At 34.1% G+C, this 14,846-nt stretch overlaps 1 protein-coding gene across 8 annotated transcripts in view; it reads left to right on the plus strand.

Moving 5' to 3' along the window:
• The window catches only part of LOC106615214 (uncharacterized), an 80,755-nt gene that overhangs the window by 25,564 nt on the left and 40,345 nt on the right, over nt 1–14,846 (plus strand). For 7 of the 8 annotated variants that reach the window (XR_011394876.1, XR_011394877.1, XR_011394878.1 and 4 more), the window contains exon 1: nt 951–1,576. The exons of the other annotated variant lie outside the window; for it this stretch is intronic. Coding sequence is in view for 1 of the 7 variants with exons in the window: in XM_070105777.1 (XP_069961878.1) it covers nt 1,559–1,576 (18 nt within the window). In the remaining 6 variants the exon portion in view is untranslated. Of the gene's footprint in view, nt 1–950; nt 1,577–14,846 lie in introns of those variants that run through there. 8 annotated transcript variants of the gene reach the window in all.

Consider the following 14,846-nt stretch of genomic DNA (forward strand, 5'->3'; position numbering starts at 1 on the left):
ATGCGAAGGCAGCAGCAAAGTATTTCAACTAACTTTTAAAATAGCTATATATATATATATATATATATATGTGTATTTTTAAAGTAAATCAACCAATACGAATGTTAAGCTTATATTCATAAAGAAATCAATCAAAAACAGAGTGCGTGCAACCAAAAAGAAAAAACCCAAACAGACTGAATGATTTCAAATTAAAATAAATACAAAATAGAAAAAAAGCAGCAATAAAAACTAAAAAAAAATTATTAAAACAACACTCATGCGCATACTGACAAAGCCATAAACTACCATAAACTACCGAAAAGCCAATAAAATTATTACACACCGCAAAAAGTGACAAATGAACGAGTATTTAATTGCCACAAAGTGTTGAAAGGCCGGGCGGCAACACTGAGCAGAGCCACCATTGGAAAAACAACAGCAAATTATTATAAACAGTGATGAAATGGTATAATAACAAAGTGTGCTGCAGTTATAACAACAACAACACACGGTAATGATATAATACAAAAATAAGCGTATACAAATAAAAACAAATCCAAAACTAAACAAGGCAACGCAACGCACACAGCTACACACACACGCAGGCTGGCAAGCAGGCAGGTGGGGAGGCAGAAATTTCAATTCAAACGCACTCCACGCACTCAATTGAGTTCCTGAGAAAATACGCTGAACGTACCTAATTAAAATTCATAGGCCCTGAAACAAAAAGGCAAACACACAAATAACGCAGAGGCTTTTACACAAAAATATAAGTATGTGTGTGTGCATGTAAACATAACACGCCACAAACTAAAGGAAGAGCAGTAGAAGAACGAGTAGAAGAAGAAGACGAAGAGTAAACAGCAGCTGCATTAAGCCAACTGGAAGGCAGAGGCGACAGAGCCCACCCACATACACACACTTCGTACAACAACAACAATTCCCTACATCCGTAACTTCGCTGGCACGCGTGGGGCCAAAGAGGTTAACAGTGGCTGTGACACTTTCCTGCCAGCTGCCACGTCCAGCGCGATGCTACTGTAATTAGTGCGACAAAAGCACACAACTACAACAGCAACAAGGCAGTAGTAAGCAATTAAAACGTTGGCCAAGCAGTAGTGAAGCAGAGCCGAGCAGAAAAATATAATTGCAATATTAATAATAATTATAATAAAACAGAGAGACAGCTAACAGTGGAGATATGCCAAGCGGTAAAGCGGACGGAGCATTAAATAAATATTAAAACGTTGATTAATACGAAATTTAATCAACAAGAACGCGGCATATAAAACCACACACACACGCATATACGCATATACAAACGTGCACGATCACCGCAACGTCAGCACAGACGTCAGGAGCAGGCGGCATCCAACAGCAGCGCTCTGCCGATACCGTTCGATAGATGCCGCAGCCGCAGCCGCAGCTGTGCTCGACGGCGCGTGAATTGACGCCAATAGCGGCGCTCGTGTAGGTGGCAGCGCAGCAAACGCAAACACAACGGCGGTGGCAGTGACGGCGGCAGCGACAGCGACAGAGACAGTGGCAGCCGTTGCGCCGTTCGCTTCAGCAGCTAATGCATCAGAAATCCAAGGTAAGTAGCGTGCAAACGCGCCTTTTCTTTCCTACAGCAACAACTTCCTCAGCTACACGTTTCTTTTGCTGATTGTTGGCGTTTACGCTACCTTCCGATGCATTGCGTTTCGTTTGTTTTGTTTACACGTTTGCGTCAATTTATTGTTGCTTTTAGTTCGTTTCGTTTCTTGCTGTTTATTTTCGCACTGTCTGTTTTACATCCAATTTTATTCAAAAATTTATTAAGCATAATTCAGTTTTTAATGACAAATTTCGCACTCCCCCCGTTCAGTCGCGTTCGCCCGCTGGCGCGCTTGTTGTTGTTTTGCTGAACAACGAATTCCTTTTCGCCACGCCAGTTTAAGTGTGAGTGTGTGTGTATTTGATGGTGTGCAGCGGATGTCGGGGCGTATGAGGCACTTTTATGTCGCCAAATGCTATTTTAATGCGCGTGTTAGAAATCGTACGAAAAAATGAAAGAAATGAAAATTAAATAAAAACAAAAAACAAAACCGCAAGTGTGGCAAAGATATGTTTCTTTTTATTTATTTGGTTTATATGTACAGTAGGGTGGTCGGGTAAGTCTTTCCTGCAACTTATCGAAAGCTAATGATAATCTTCGCCAACGACAGAAATATATTTTTAGAGGTTATTGGCGGAATTGATAACGGGGGAGTTTTTGAAAACTTTCGTAATGCTTTGGGTTATATTTATACATAGTTTAAGAAAACACAATAACATTTTTGAAGAAAAAAATTAAATACAAAACATATTTGAGAGTGTTCGGATTATATGTCTTCGTGTAATGACTGCAGCAAATTCAAAATATGCTATTGCAAGAAAAACGCGTTAAAAGATAAACTGATGGAGCTGATTGAACTGAGTGGTTATATTTTAGAAAGCTGTAACTCTAAAATTATTTGAGGTATCAAACGAAAAATAGATTTTGTAAAAAATTTCACACTATGTGTGCCCCTTAACCTCAACGTAAGTCTCCAGCTCATAACCGCCTAATATACTCGTAAGTCCAATGATTTGATTGTCAGGTTCTCATGTGAGAAGAGATTACTATGAGTTCTCATACAATTCAGCAAGCCTTTTCTAAATTTATATAAAAATTTTTAGTCAAAATAATGAAATTATCAGTGTCATTTGTAAAAATTTACGACGTTATTATTATCAAAATCACACCTTTGTTTCGCTGGAAAAGTTTGGAAGAGAATTATTCTAGTACTTTTTCACTACTCAATTGCTTCAAAACCCGAGTTTCAAAACACGTGTTCATGGCTTTTGAGAAAATATCCGTTAATAAACGTTCACCCTTATAAAATATATGTACACTATACAATATATAAGATGAACATACATATATACAACGCTTTGTATTTCGTGCTTAAAATTTCCTCTTCAATTTCTACATTCGATTTGTTTGTTTTTCCCCATTCAGCATGGCGATTGATTGGAAGCGCCCCAAAGGCGAAATGAGTGGGCTCGTTTGCTAATTTACACTACTAATTGATTTGTTTGGATTTCACTTTGATTGCCATGAGCGAATGTCACGTTACTTTGTTTTGTTTCTTTCATTTCTTTTATTTTCCTTTCTTCTCGTTCAGCACTTGGTTGGCAAATTAATTTCGTTGATTTACATGCAGTGCAACGTGCATTACTGCTGAGTACTCATTACAATGATTCTTTTATTTATTTTTGATTCAATTAAGGCCATCTACAGACTCTGCTCTTTCATAATTACTTCATTAATGTAGGCATGAATTATTTCCATTGAACTTAAAGACAAGTTTTGTATTTTATTTTAACATACTTTAATTAACTGAGAATATCAATACTCAGCTGCTTTTTTGATTTAAAAATTTTATTAGTTGTAAGTAAGTATAAGCAATTGCTCAAGGCTGACAGATCAACGCAACATTTAAATGAAATTAAATAGTGTAATACACTCCCAAAACTTTAAACGAGTTTTTCGAAACCTTTTCAGAGTCAGTGTAGAAAATTTCTCCGAGACGAAAGATTAATATTTTCGATAATAATTTCGATTGTTTAAGCCATTTTGTAGATGAAATTTTCTCAAAAAAAAAACACATTTTTGGGAAACTGCCATTTTGTCAAAAACGAATATGTATTCATCTGTAGCGAAATACTTTTTTTTGGTTTTTGGATCTCAGACAATTTTAAGCAGAAAAATCTTCCTCCCTTCCAGACATTTTTTTTGTGTAGATCTTCTTTTAGATTGGCTGTGGGATCAAGGGAATCCGAAAATTTTAAAAATGAATCGCCGATCATTAAAGTACACAATTCTGTAAATGTACATTTATTTATTTATAAAGTTAAATGCCTGTTAAAAAAATCTCTAAAAGGTCTCCGAAGTGGTTGAAGCTGGGAAATCTACAGATCTTCAGAGTGCAAATATATATATTGTAAGAAACAAAGAAAAGTATAAAATTAGAAATTTAACTGAAAATATTTAACAACATATTTAATTAAATTATACATTCATTTTAATATGCACATATTCAGGTTATTTGCAATAAATATTGTATTAAATTCTATTTAGCTTTTGTATTTTAGTCACAAAGAATAATGGTTTATGACGAAAAGATATTTCTCTTCCTTAATATTTTTATTATTTAAATTTTTTTTTCACAATGATAAACAAATCTATCATTAGTGTTGTTTTTTCTTTTTAATTCTTTTTTTATTATTATTTGTTTATATATGAGTTTAATAAAACACACAATTAATAATATTTGGCGCGTGCATAAGTTTTATTTCTAATTTATTTTCCACTTTTTCCAACTCAATTATAACCAAAAAAGAACTGTGGTGTTTGTGTGTGTAAAATGTGCTTTCAGCGAATAAAAAATTCTGAAATTAATTGATGTTTTCATTGTTTATTTCTTTTTTCACAATTTATGTTCCTATGCACTAATTCGGAGGAAAGAACATTTGGCTGCTCGCACAAAAACAAAAATACTTGGTGAAATTGTGGTTATTAATTTGCTCGTCTTATTCGAAGATGTTGTCGATGATGACGTTATTTTATTGATGATCGAGTGTATAAATGTTTAATGTTGGCAATTGAAACGTAACCGATAGATATTCGCGTTTTCACATTCGCACTTGTTAATATTTCGGAACGGCCATAAATAACAATCGGCCAAACACTGTAAGTGCAACTCAGGTGAAACGACTAATGAGGCGCAATGACGCTCACAGTGGGCCGAAACGGTGGAGAGGCACGTTTGGTCGAAGCATAATAAAAAAAAAGAAGAAACATTTACTTTCGTTGCACCGAAACTATAATACTTTTCATAAATACAAAAGATTCCTTACGAGAACTTGATTCAGATCGTTCAGTTTGTATGGCAGCTATATGCTATAATAATCCGATTTGAATAAATTCTTCGGAATTGCACTATTGCCTTTAACAATAATCTATGCCGAATTTCGAGAAGATATCTCGTCAAATCAAAAAGTTTCCCATACAAGAATTTGATTTTGTTCGTTCAGTTTGTATGGCAGCTACCACATATGCTTTAGTGGTCCGGCGGTTCCAACAAATGAGCAGCTTCTTGAAGAGACAAGCACGTACACAAAATTTCAGATCAATATCTCAAATACTGATACTCTAGTTCGCGTATATACAGACAGGCAGACGAGCAGACAGACAGACATGTCATGCTGAGCATTTATACAAGTATATATATATTTTACAGAATCTGCTACGTTTTCTTCTGAATGTTACAAGCTTGGTGGCAAACTTGATACACCCTGGTCAAGGTATAAATATAGCACTGGAGGTTTTTGGTTCTAGCACCAGTATATTAGTACCTTGAATTTCATAAGCGTACCTCGAATTATAAATGTAAACCGTAAAAATTGGAAAACGAGGGGAGGGATTTAATTGAATTCATTAACTGTGGTGCAAGTGCTGTCGCAAGCTTAGACTAATCTGAAAATGAAAGTGGGTGTGGTGGCATTAGTTGTAGGCATTTATATCTCAACTCAAAGTTTCCTTATATTTTACCAGATTAAGTATCTCTAGAGAGTTAAAACTGTAAACTTTGTTTCGTACTCCAAAGAGATCGGATTGAGATTTTACAGGATTTTATAAGATTGAAAATTTTCCATTTTTGTCTATAACTGTGTCAACAAATATAAGCAATTTTACCGCTATTTTGACTGAACATATTGTTGTTGCTGCCGCTTTTGCTATAGCAGCTCGCTGTTGATATCTCGGTTGCTGTCGTACGGCGGAAACAGACAACGACAGGTGGCCAGCTCGCCAACTGACCGTTCCTTTAATTTTGATGATCACTTAAGTGGTGTCATTGTGTGCCATCATATTGTTGTAATTGCTGTTGTTGTTGCATCGACGGCGATCTCGCCAGCGAATGCATTGGGAGGCGATCGCTAAATCTTGTAAACGCCGAAATAGGTTAAAGAGTGCAGTACAAACACACATGTACACATACATATATTTGAATGTATGTGTATATGTATACATTGTCATGTAGTTGCGTACATAGTCGACAGATATTTACAAATGTTTTGCGCTAAATAATGATGGCATCGCCTGCTGTTGCTATTTTGTGTCGCTCTAATGAGCAGCCGCAACGAAATTGAAGAATTTAAAATTTAAAAATAAAATGCGCGCCACCAAAAAGTTAATAATGAAATAACAGAAAATGAAAAGGAATATAATGAAAAATGCGTACTAATTTGTAATCAGCTTAGTAATTAGCTTTAGTCGGAAGTATGAATATTTATAAAAAAAAGAAAATTAATATTCTTTTAAGTATTTATAAATGCGCACGACTTCACACTTTTCATAATGTGTATGTAGATGTATGCGTTTAATAAAATGAGTATTAATTTAATATACAAATGTGCATACTTTTTATTCTAATGTATTGAGCAGTTAATGATTTAATTTAGTTTTCCCATCCAAAGAATGCCATAAGCGGCCTCTCCTACATCCATATTTTGTATTTATCATCGAACTCACGGTTTCATCAGTAATGCTCTGATCTTAATCTTTTTACATACAAAGTGCTTGCTCAATCCTCACTTATGGGGGCTCCTGCGCACTCAATTTCTTCAGTCCATCGCATGAAATAATAGGTCTAGTAAAAATTATATTATTTTTGATTTACATTTAAGATTTTTTTTAGCATAATTAGAACCCGATTTAGTTCAAATATGCTTTTGTTCGATAACTTTTTGCCATCTTGATGGCAATTTTATAAGGCCATTCATTCTCATAGAAACTCTGATCTAAATTGGCAAAAAAAAACTGACACTGGCAGAGCCGATTTTAACAAGCTTCTCTTGAGGCAAATTTTAATCACTTGGTTCCAGGCCCGGATTATAAGGTAGATGCACACAAATTTCCCAACTAAGCTCCCGGAGTTTCTAGTGTTGTCCTAATGAAACACAATTCATCTCCTATTGGCCAAAGCTGATCGCCTCTGGGCGATTGTTTCTTGTAGACGGTTCAATCGTTAAAAGTACAGGTCCGAATAAAGAGTTTGGCTGTAAGAAAGTAGGTCATGGTAGTTGATTCCCTGCCAATTTCTTTATGCACATTACAAAACCTTGTTGACAGTCAATCCTGGCTTGGAGATCATTTTCGGAGGCTCACCGCAATACGATTACGACCGTTTTTGCTTGAAGTTGTCATAAGGCAGCCAATTTTCAGAAATTGCATATGTAAATCGAGCTTCTCTTTGTATCCAGCCGTAATTATTATTTTTGACAATTGGCTTTTCGTAATGCATCTTTGACAATAAAATTACCGGAATGGAATCGACGGAACTAAAGTTGCTCATTATTGGCTGTTACAGTATCAGGACCATAAACACCATAAACATTTTCAGCCGCCAGTCAAGGAAAATTTGAAAAATATGACGAATTTTGTTTTTGCTGATGTTCGTCTTTGATGCCTGTTCAAACAATACTAGATTATGCGATCACAAAACTGTCTGAGAAGTTTTGTTAGTAAGAAATGTTATTTTGCTAACGCCTTACAATGTAACCCGATTACACTCATGCATGGCGAGATACAGTTTACTAAAGACATCTATTGGAAAAATAATGGATTAATTTTAATAAGTATATACATAAGTACTTATATATGTTATATGTTATGGGTTTATTTTATATATCGTGTTTCTATACATTTCCCATAAAACATTTGAGAAGTCTGCTTAAATTGTTAATTATTCATATGATTGTTTCAAAAGTTTTAACCTTTAAGTGTTTCATAATTCTTAGTTCAGCCCTCATCTACATATAGCGTATATTTGTCATCCAGGTAGAACTACTAGTTTTAGTTTAAAGAACACTCATTGTGAACATGATTCGTTAGCAATTTTAAATTATCAATTCGTATGCAATTAGTGAGAATAAGAAGAATCAAAACTATAATTAGACATTCGAAGCTGATTCTTTAATGTTATATCAATTGGTAACATATTAAACCGCGCTGGAGCAAACCCAATAGCACTAAAACTAAGCTAAATAACTCAAAGTGAGGGTTATCTATCTTCTAAGAGCAATTTGTTTTACAACACCGCCTGAGCTGAGCTTAATATTGAGGGTTCACTCTAATTTGTTGAAATGGTATTGAACGTTTTTTCTGTTCTTAAGCGACCAGTTGTTCTTAGGTTAGTTTTGAAACGCGTCCTTTTGTGTGTCCATTTCAAATTTTAAAATTTCATGGAATTTTTCATTTTATTCATAATTGTATTCTCCTGGTTGATTATCGCCAGCTTATCCATCCTCTGTCACAGCTTGCTTGCGCTCTAACTAAATATCGGATGAGCGCCTAGGCGAGCCAAATGAAGTCTACGTTGATGTTTAATAAGAATATTGGTACATACATACATATGCAAATAAACAGTTGATGCAATATGCACTTGCTGATGCATCACTTCATATACATATTGCTATATGTATATGTGTAAAACAATTGTATTATATGCATACATAAAACAACCATACACACATATATATGTATGCATGCAAATGCGATTGTGACTATGCGCCTGGCTTGCATATTGAGGGCAGGAAATGTATGAGATATTTTCTTGTTCCTCATTTATTTGCCACAAGCAATTGAAATGCATTTTACAAATGGAGCAACAGGGAATATGTCAAAGATCTTTGAATTTTCCATTTATTGTTGTTTATACGTATTTTTATTGTTGTATGTAAATATGTGGACCAGCATGCATCCTACCTGGGAATATGTAAATATGTATGTATGTATGTACGCGTATATATATGTAAATGTAATGAATATTGGCATTTGCTGCATGAAGAAGCGTGTGGTTGAAAGGTCAACTGTGTAGAAATGATTGTTGCAACTTAATTAAGTCCTTCCTGCGGTTAGATTTTTATTACTTTTGTGGAAATGTTGAGTGTATTTTGCTAACAGCTATTTAATTTCCAGTGCATTAAATTGTCAACCCGTTTTAATTGTTAAGATTTTACATGCACAGAGAGTTTGCTGAATTTTTCAAACGAACATAAGATTTGTTTTATTTAAATTGTGTAAAAATGGCGAATGTTCGTAATTCTATGCAAACTGACTCCTTGCCACTTTTATATGAAACTATTCTCTTATAGTTGCAAAGAAGCAATAAGAGTTTTAAGTTGATTGAAATGCTTTATCATGCAATTTAAGTTTTTAAGTACACTGCCTTATTACATAAATATATATATATATTTTTTTTTTCTTTTTCAAAATTTGGCAAATCTTTTCCAGAACAATTTGCAATATTAAAAAATTATACTTTTTCCTAGAGGTGGCTACTCTACTTCAAAATATGTTTAAATTAAAGATTTTCCTAATTTCTACCTTTTATACTCATGTTATTTCATAATATTCAAATCTAAAATAGGGTTTTGATAGCTTTTTATGAATCACGCATATTGACAAACATATGTATGGTTTGAACCGATATACTATGGTAAATATATATTATATTTAATATACATATATATGTAAGTCTACATATTTATTCATAAAAAGAATTTGTAGTAGACTCTATTCAATCACGCATGGATTTCGAAATTTTTCTGTAACCAGAACCTGTGTCGACACACATATTTACAAAATTGTTGTTGCTTGTTAGATTTATGCCTTGTGGCACGAAGATCGTGTTCTGTGGCCCTAATTGCTTTCAAAAGTGTGCCTATTATTACCAATTTTTGGCAACAAAAGTTGCAATTGTTCTGAAATTTTGTTTGCAGTCACTTATATTGCTGTTGTCGCTTTTGTTGTTTTTAGATAGTTGGCGGGTTTTAGTCGTAGTGTGCCGCCGTCTGGCATTGTGATGGCATGAAAATTACTCTGCCGAGCAGTTACACATTTTGCTTATACGTGCATATGTATGTATGAATGTATATACATATATATGTGTGTATGTGTGTATACTTGTAGGTACGTAAATAATTATGTATGTTTGTAAGTAGAGTAGTATTAACATGTGTTTGCACTTTACTTCTTCATGCTAGGGTTGCTTTAGCGCTTGCATATTACTCATACGCCGTGCCGTGCGCTCGCGATAATCAAATTTCTTTTGGTCGCGTTGTTTCTGTGGCTTGCGATGGATGTGCTTATGTGATGCGTTTCGAATACAACATTTGTTCTTCCTTCTTCACATTGCTGATACATTTTCGTATTTACGTTTGCAAGTTAATTTTTTTGGGAAAAACGCACGGTGGGTCAGAATTTTAGAAGGCGAGGATAATGATGTATTACTCCTGAAAAATCTGCTACCGTCTTTAAAAACTTAGAGCACTTATATTGTTATATAAGAGTTGCCACTTAATTTTTATTTGAACTTTTTGAATAAATTTTTTATTTTCGAAAACCTAAACGGTTCACCATGTCGTATGAGCAACACAGAATAAATTCTTATAAATAAGGCTTTTGTATGAATACTCAGACTTGACATATAACTTTAATTGGGTATAATTTTCAAAAGAATGTTTTTATGGTAAAAATTATTGAGACCTTTTTTAAAGAGCATAGAAATTTGTATTAGAATATTTACTTTCAATGTTGTAATTTATTTGCTTCAAGCTAAAGAAAAAAATGTAACATTATATATACACCGTTTAAATTGGAAAGAAAGAAGTTATTAATAAATTTTATAATAATTTTTTAGATAAAAAACTGAAACTTTAGTGGATGACAGTAAAAAAAAGTCAACTTGGGGAATGACGGACACTCTAATGTATATATGTATGTCATTGTATATAAATATTTAAAAATTTAAAATATATTTTTGCTTAAATAAACAAACAGAAACTTGGTCGTAGTAACTAAATGATTGTGTGAGAGAATGTTTTTTTTTTACTTGGCAAATGTAGACGTACGAAATTTTATTAAAAATAATAATTCTTATTTTTCGTTGGAGCCGTCAACGGCTTGTTTGAAAAGAGACTTATTAGAATGAATTGAATTATTAGCCACAATTAGAATTCAACTGACGCTTAATTGGCTTTCGTCGGATAATCTCCGAGGCTACATGTAGTCTCAAAATTATTTCTTGTGTGGAGTAAATAACTTGGTTTTTTTTGTTTTTAGTGTTCAAATATGTTTATAATTTAAATAATTTTGTCTTTAAAAACATTTTACAATCTCCCAAATAAAAGTTTATATGCGCCTGCAATCAGTGTGCCGCATCATATGTATATATACATATATGTGGATATGATTGCAATATGCCTAATATAAGTAAATTTGAGTGTATCTGTGTGTGTGTGCATTGGTTTACAATAAAAATTCTTTTTTAATTAAAATTGAATTCGCATTTGCTTTGTTGGGCGGCGGTTGCAATGCCGTCGCTTGGCATTCCTGGTGGCGGAGCAGCACAACCATTGGCTGGTAGTCTGAGAGGCTGGCCGGCTGCTCCGAGCTGGCGATTCTTACTTTTGCGAATGATTTATTTGAAACGTATCTGTACGCATTTCGGTGTGTCGCACGTTGAGTGACTTTTCGTCGTTGTCATGTTTTTCTATGCATATGGTTGAGAACGCAAACAACAACAACCCCAAATAATTGCAACGAATCTCTTTTGCATATTATTGTGACACTTGCAATCGCCATTGTTATTTTGTTGTTGTTTCTTACTTATAATTAATGATATGTTATGCCGACGGGAATGACAGTTTTTATATAGCTTTCGAAATACTCTGGCAACCAATAAAATGCACGACTTTTGCTATCAACCAACAGCAGGATTTGCGGTGACTAATCAGCGAATCAGATTGCTGCAGCGCTGTGACACATACAAATGAGTATGAACGGCTGCTGAAAGCACACATGCCCACGTATATTTGTTGAGAGTAGTAAAGCAAATAATAATATTAATTTATTTTTTCTTTTGTAATAAAAGCGTGCCTAAAAATAAATTCCCTCTGGTGTGCATTTATGCTTGTTTTTCACATTTTAATTCTGTTATTTATAAAAATTCATTAAAAATTTAGTGGGTGCATTCATGAAAAATTTTCGATTTTTTGTTTTCTCTAATTTTAAAGCGCAAATTTTACATTAGAAATTTTCAAAATATCGCTTTAATTTTACCTGATTATATACATACATACATACATGTACATGTATATGTGTCTGCATTATAATTCCACAAATGCTTCACTCATTCAATTAGCCATTCCAAAAGCGAGTTCTGTAAATTATTTACGTATTTTTTCATCTCCTGGCGTGTTATAATAGCATTGTGAATTGAAACTGATGTCGTTAGCTGGCAATGCTGTCAACACTAATTACACTAAAAATAAAAATATAAACAAAAAAAAAGAAAATATTGCAATAAATGTGTAATTAATTACACCGTTACTTATTTATAAATCTTTTGTATACGGTTTACACATTAGCATAAGGCTTTGAGAGTGGTTAATTATCCACGTATCGATCGCACAAGTTGCTGATAAGCTGAGCCATCACTGTTGAAAATAAGTGCTGAAAGCCAAAAGAGGTAGTTTTTGAATGTCGTTTTGATATGCTAAGTTGTGGCAAGGAGCAGCTTCGTATTCCGAGTTTTCCAAAATGGGTTTATTCATCTAACGGTTTCTACATCAATTGGAAGTAGTTATGTGTGTACAAATATATGAAAATACTAATTTCTTCTGTCTGTCCATTGTGATCCGTATTGAGTTTGGTACTGCTAAAATAGTTGGTTCGGACCACAACAGATTAAAAGCCGGCATATTTTGTGTAACTACTTTTATTTGAAGTTGACGTGTCAGAGTATTTTTTTATTATGGAACAAACTAAATATCGCGCCGTGATTAGATTCTTTGTTTTGAAAGGTTTAAAAGCAAAAGAAATTTATGAACAATTGCTAGAAGTGTATAAGTATATACTTTCGAAACGCACCGTTGAATTTTGGGCAGGTGGATTTAAACGTGGTCGTACTAGGCGTGACGACGATCCACGCGAAGGACGACCAAAAACCGTAACCACAACAGAAATCATTGAGCAAGTGGGTAATATTGTTAGTGAAGATCCAAGTTTGACTAAGCGTAAAATTGCTAATGCCATAGACGAACGAGTACTTCATATTTTACATGGAGAATTACACATGAAAAAATAACCTTCTGCAAAGAACAAAAAAATAATTTTTCATCAAGACAATGCACCTGCTCACAAAGATGCTTAATAATAACCCAACGATTACCCTCCTCCCGCCCAACCGACGCGAGGGGCGAAATCCGCATACGTGCGGAATTAGCCGAGTCAGAAAAGGCAAGAGAGTTTTTTAAGTGTTGAGATCTAAAACTGCTCAGCTACAGAAACAAAAATTTCAACAGCTAAGATCTAAAGTTACAATATAATAAATTGTTACATTTTCATTTACTAAGAGAAAACAATAAAGTCTTTTTAATTTTGAAAAGTGAGTCAGATAAGTCAAATGTGCTGGAATGAGAATTAAAATCATGACATATACGGCGGAATGGCTCGTTTAGTTCAAAATTTGATCTACAGGGTTTTAGCAGTAAAGGTCTAAACTGCCTCGAAAGGCGAACCGGGATATTAAATTTAATTTCAGACAGGAGAAAAGAACTGCAAACAGTTTCATTCAAAAGTTTCACTAAGAATATTATGCCAAGCATTTCCCTACGACTAGAAAGTGTAGGTAGATTAATAAGTTTTAAATGACTAGTGTATGGAGGTAGACTTACCCTAGCATCCCATCGGAAATGCGCTAAGACGAAAAGTAAAAATTGTTTTTGAACCGACTCTAACTTGTCAGAATGGATTTGGTAGCTAGGGTTCCATGCCACAGAGCCATATTCCAATATAGGTCTAACCAAAGTTGTATAAAGTGTTTTAGTAATATACTGATCTCTAAATTCTTTAGACCAACGTTTAACAAAACTGAGGACAGCTTTTGCGTTCAAGACCATGGTATCAATATGAAGACTGAAATTAAGCTTAGGGTCCATATTAACTCCCAAATCAACATAGTTAAAAACTTTCTTTATAATATGGTGTTTTATTACATAAGAAGAAGAGTGCACAGATCTACGGGAAAAGCACATCGTCTTAAATTTATTGAGATTCAATGGCAAATCATTTCTATCACACCATGCAACCAAATTGTTTAAGTCTGTTTGCAACAGACACCTTTCCTCAGTTGAAGTGTATGATTTAAACAACAAGAACCGAATCGGGCCAAGATCACTACCTTGCGGAACACCTAAAGAAACATTAATTGTATCTGAAGGTGTATCCTCAAATATCACTCGTTGTGTTCTATTATAAAGATAGGAAGATACCCACTGAAGGAATCTTGGCTGAAAGCCCAGCAGATCAAATTTATGTATGAGAATCAAGATATTTACTTTATCGAAAGCTTTGCTAAAGTCTGTGTATATAACATCCGTATGCTTATGTTCCCTAAAACCCAACGATACATGGTTTACAAATTCAAGTAAGTTTGTTATAGTCGAATTCCCTTTACGAAATCCATGCTGAGATGAGGAAATTAACGGAGAAATCGAAAAGGTTATATGGTCAGAGATGATAGCTTCAAAAAGTTTAGGTATAACTGATAGTTTTGCGATACCTCTATAGTTTTCAATGTTGGATCTAAATCCACTTTTATGCAAAGGGATTATAGAAAACCTATGAATGACAAAATTCAGCGAATTAAAGTACGACAACTATCTCTTCAGAAACCTGAAACAATTCCTTTGTGGAAAGCGTTTTTCGTCAAATGAAGAAGCTACAAGTATTA

This window comes from Bactrocera oleae, chromosome 2 (assembly GCF_042242935.1).
Source record: "Bactrocera oleae isolate idBacOlea1 chromosome 2, idBacOlea1, whole genome shotgun sequence".
Classification (NCBI taxonomy): domain Eukaryota; kingdom Metazoa; phylum Arthropoda; class Insecta; order Diptera; family Tephritidae; genus Bactrocera; species Bactrocera oleae.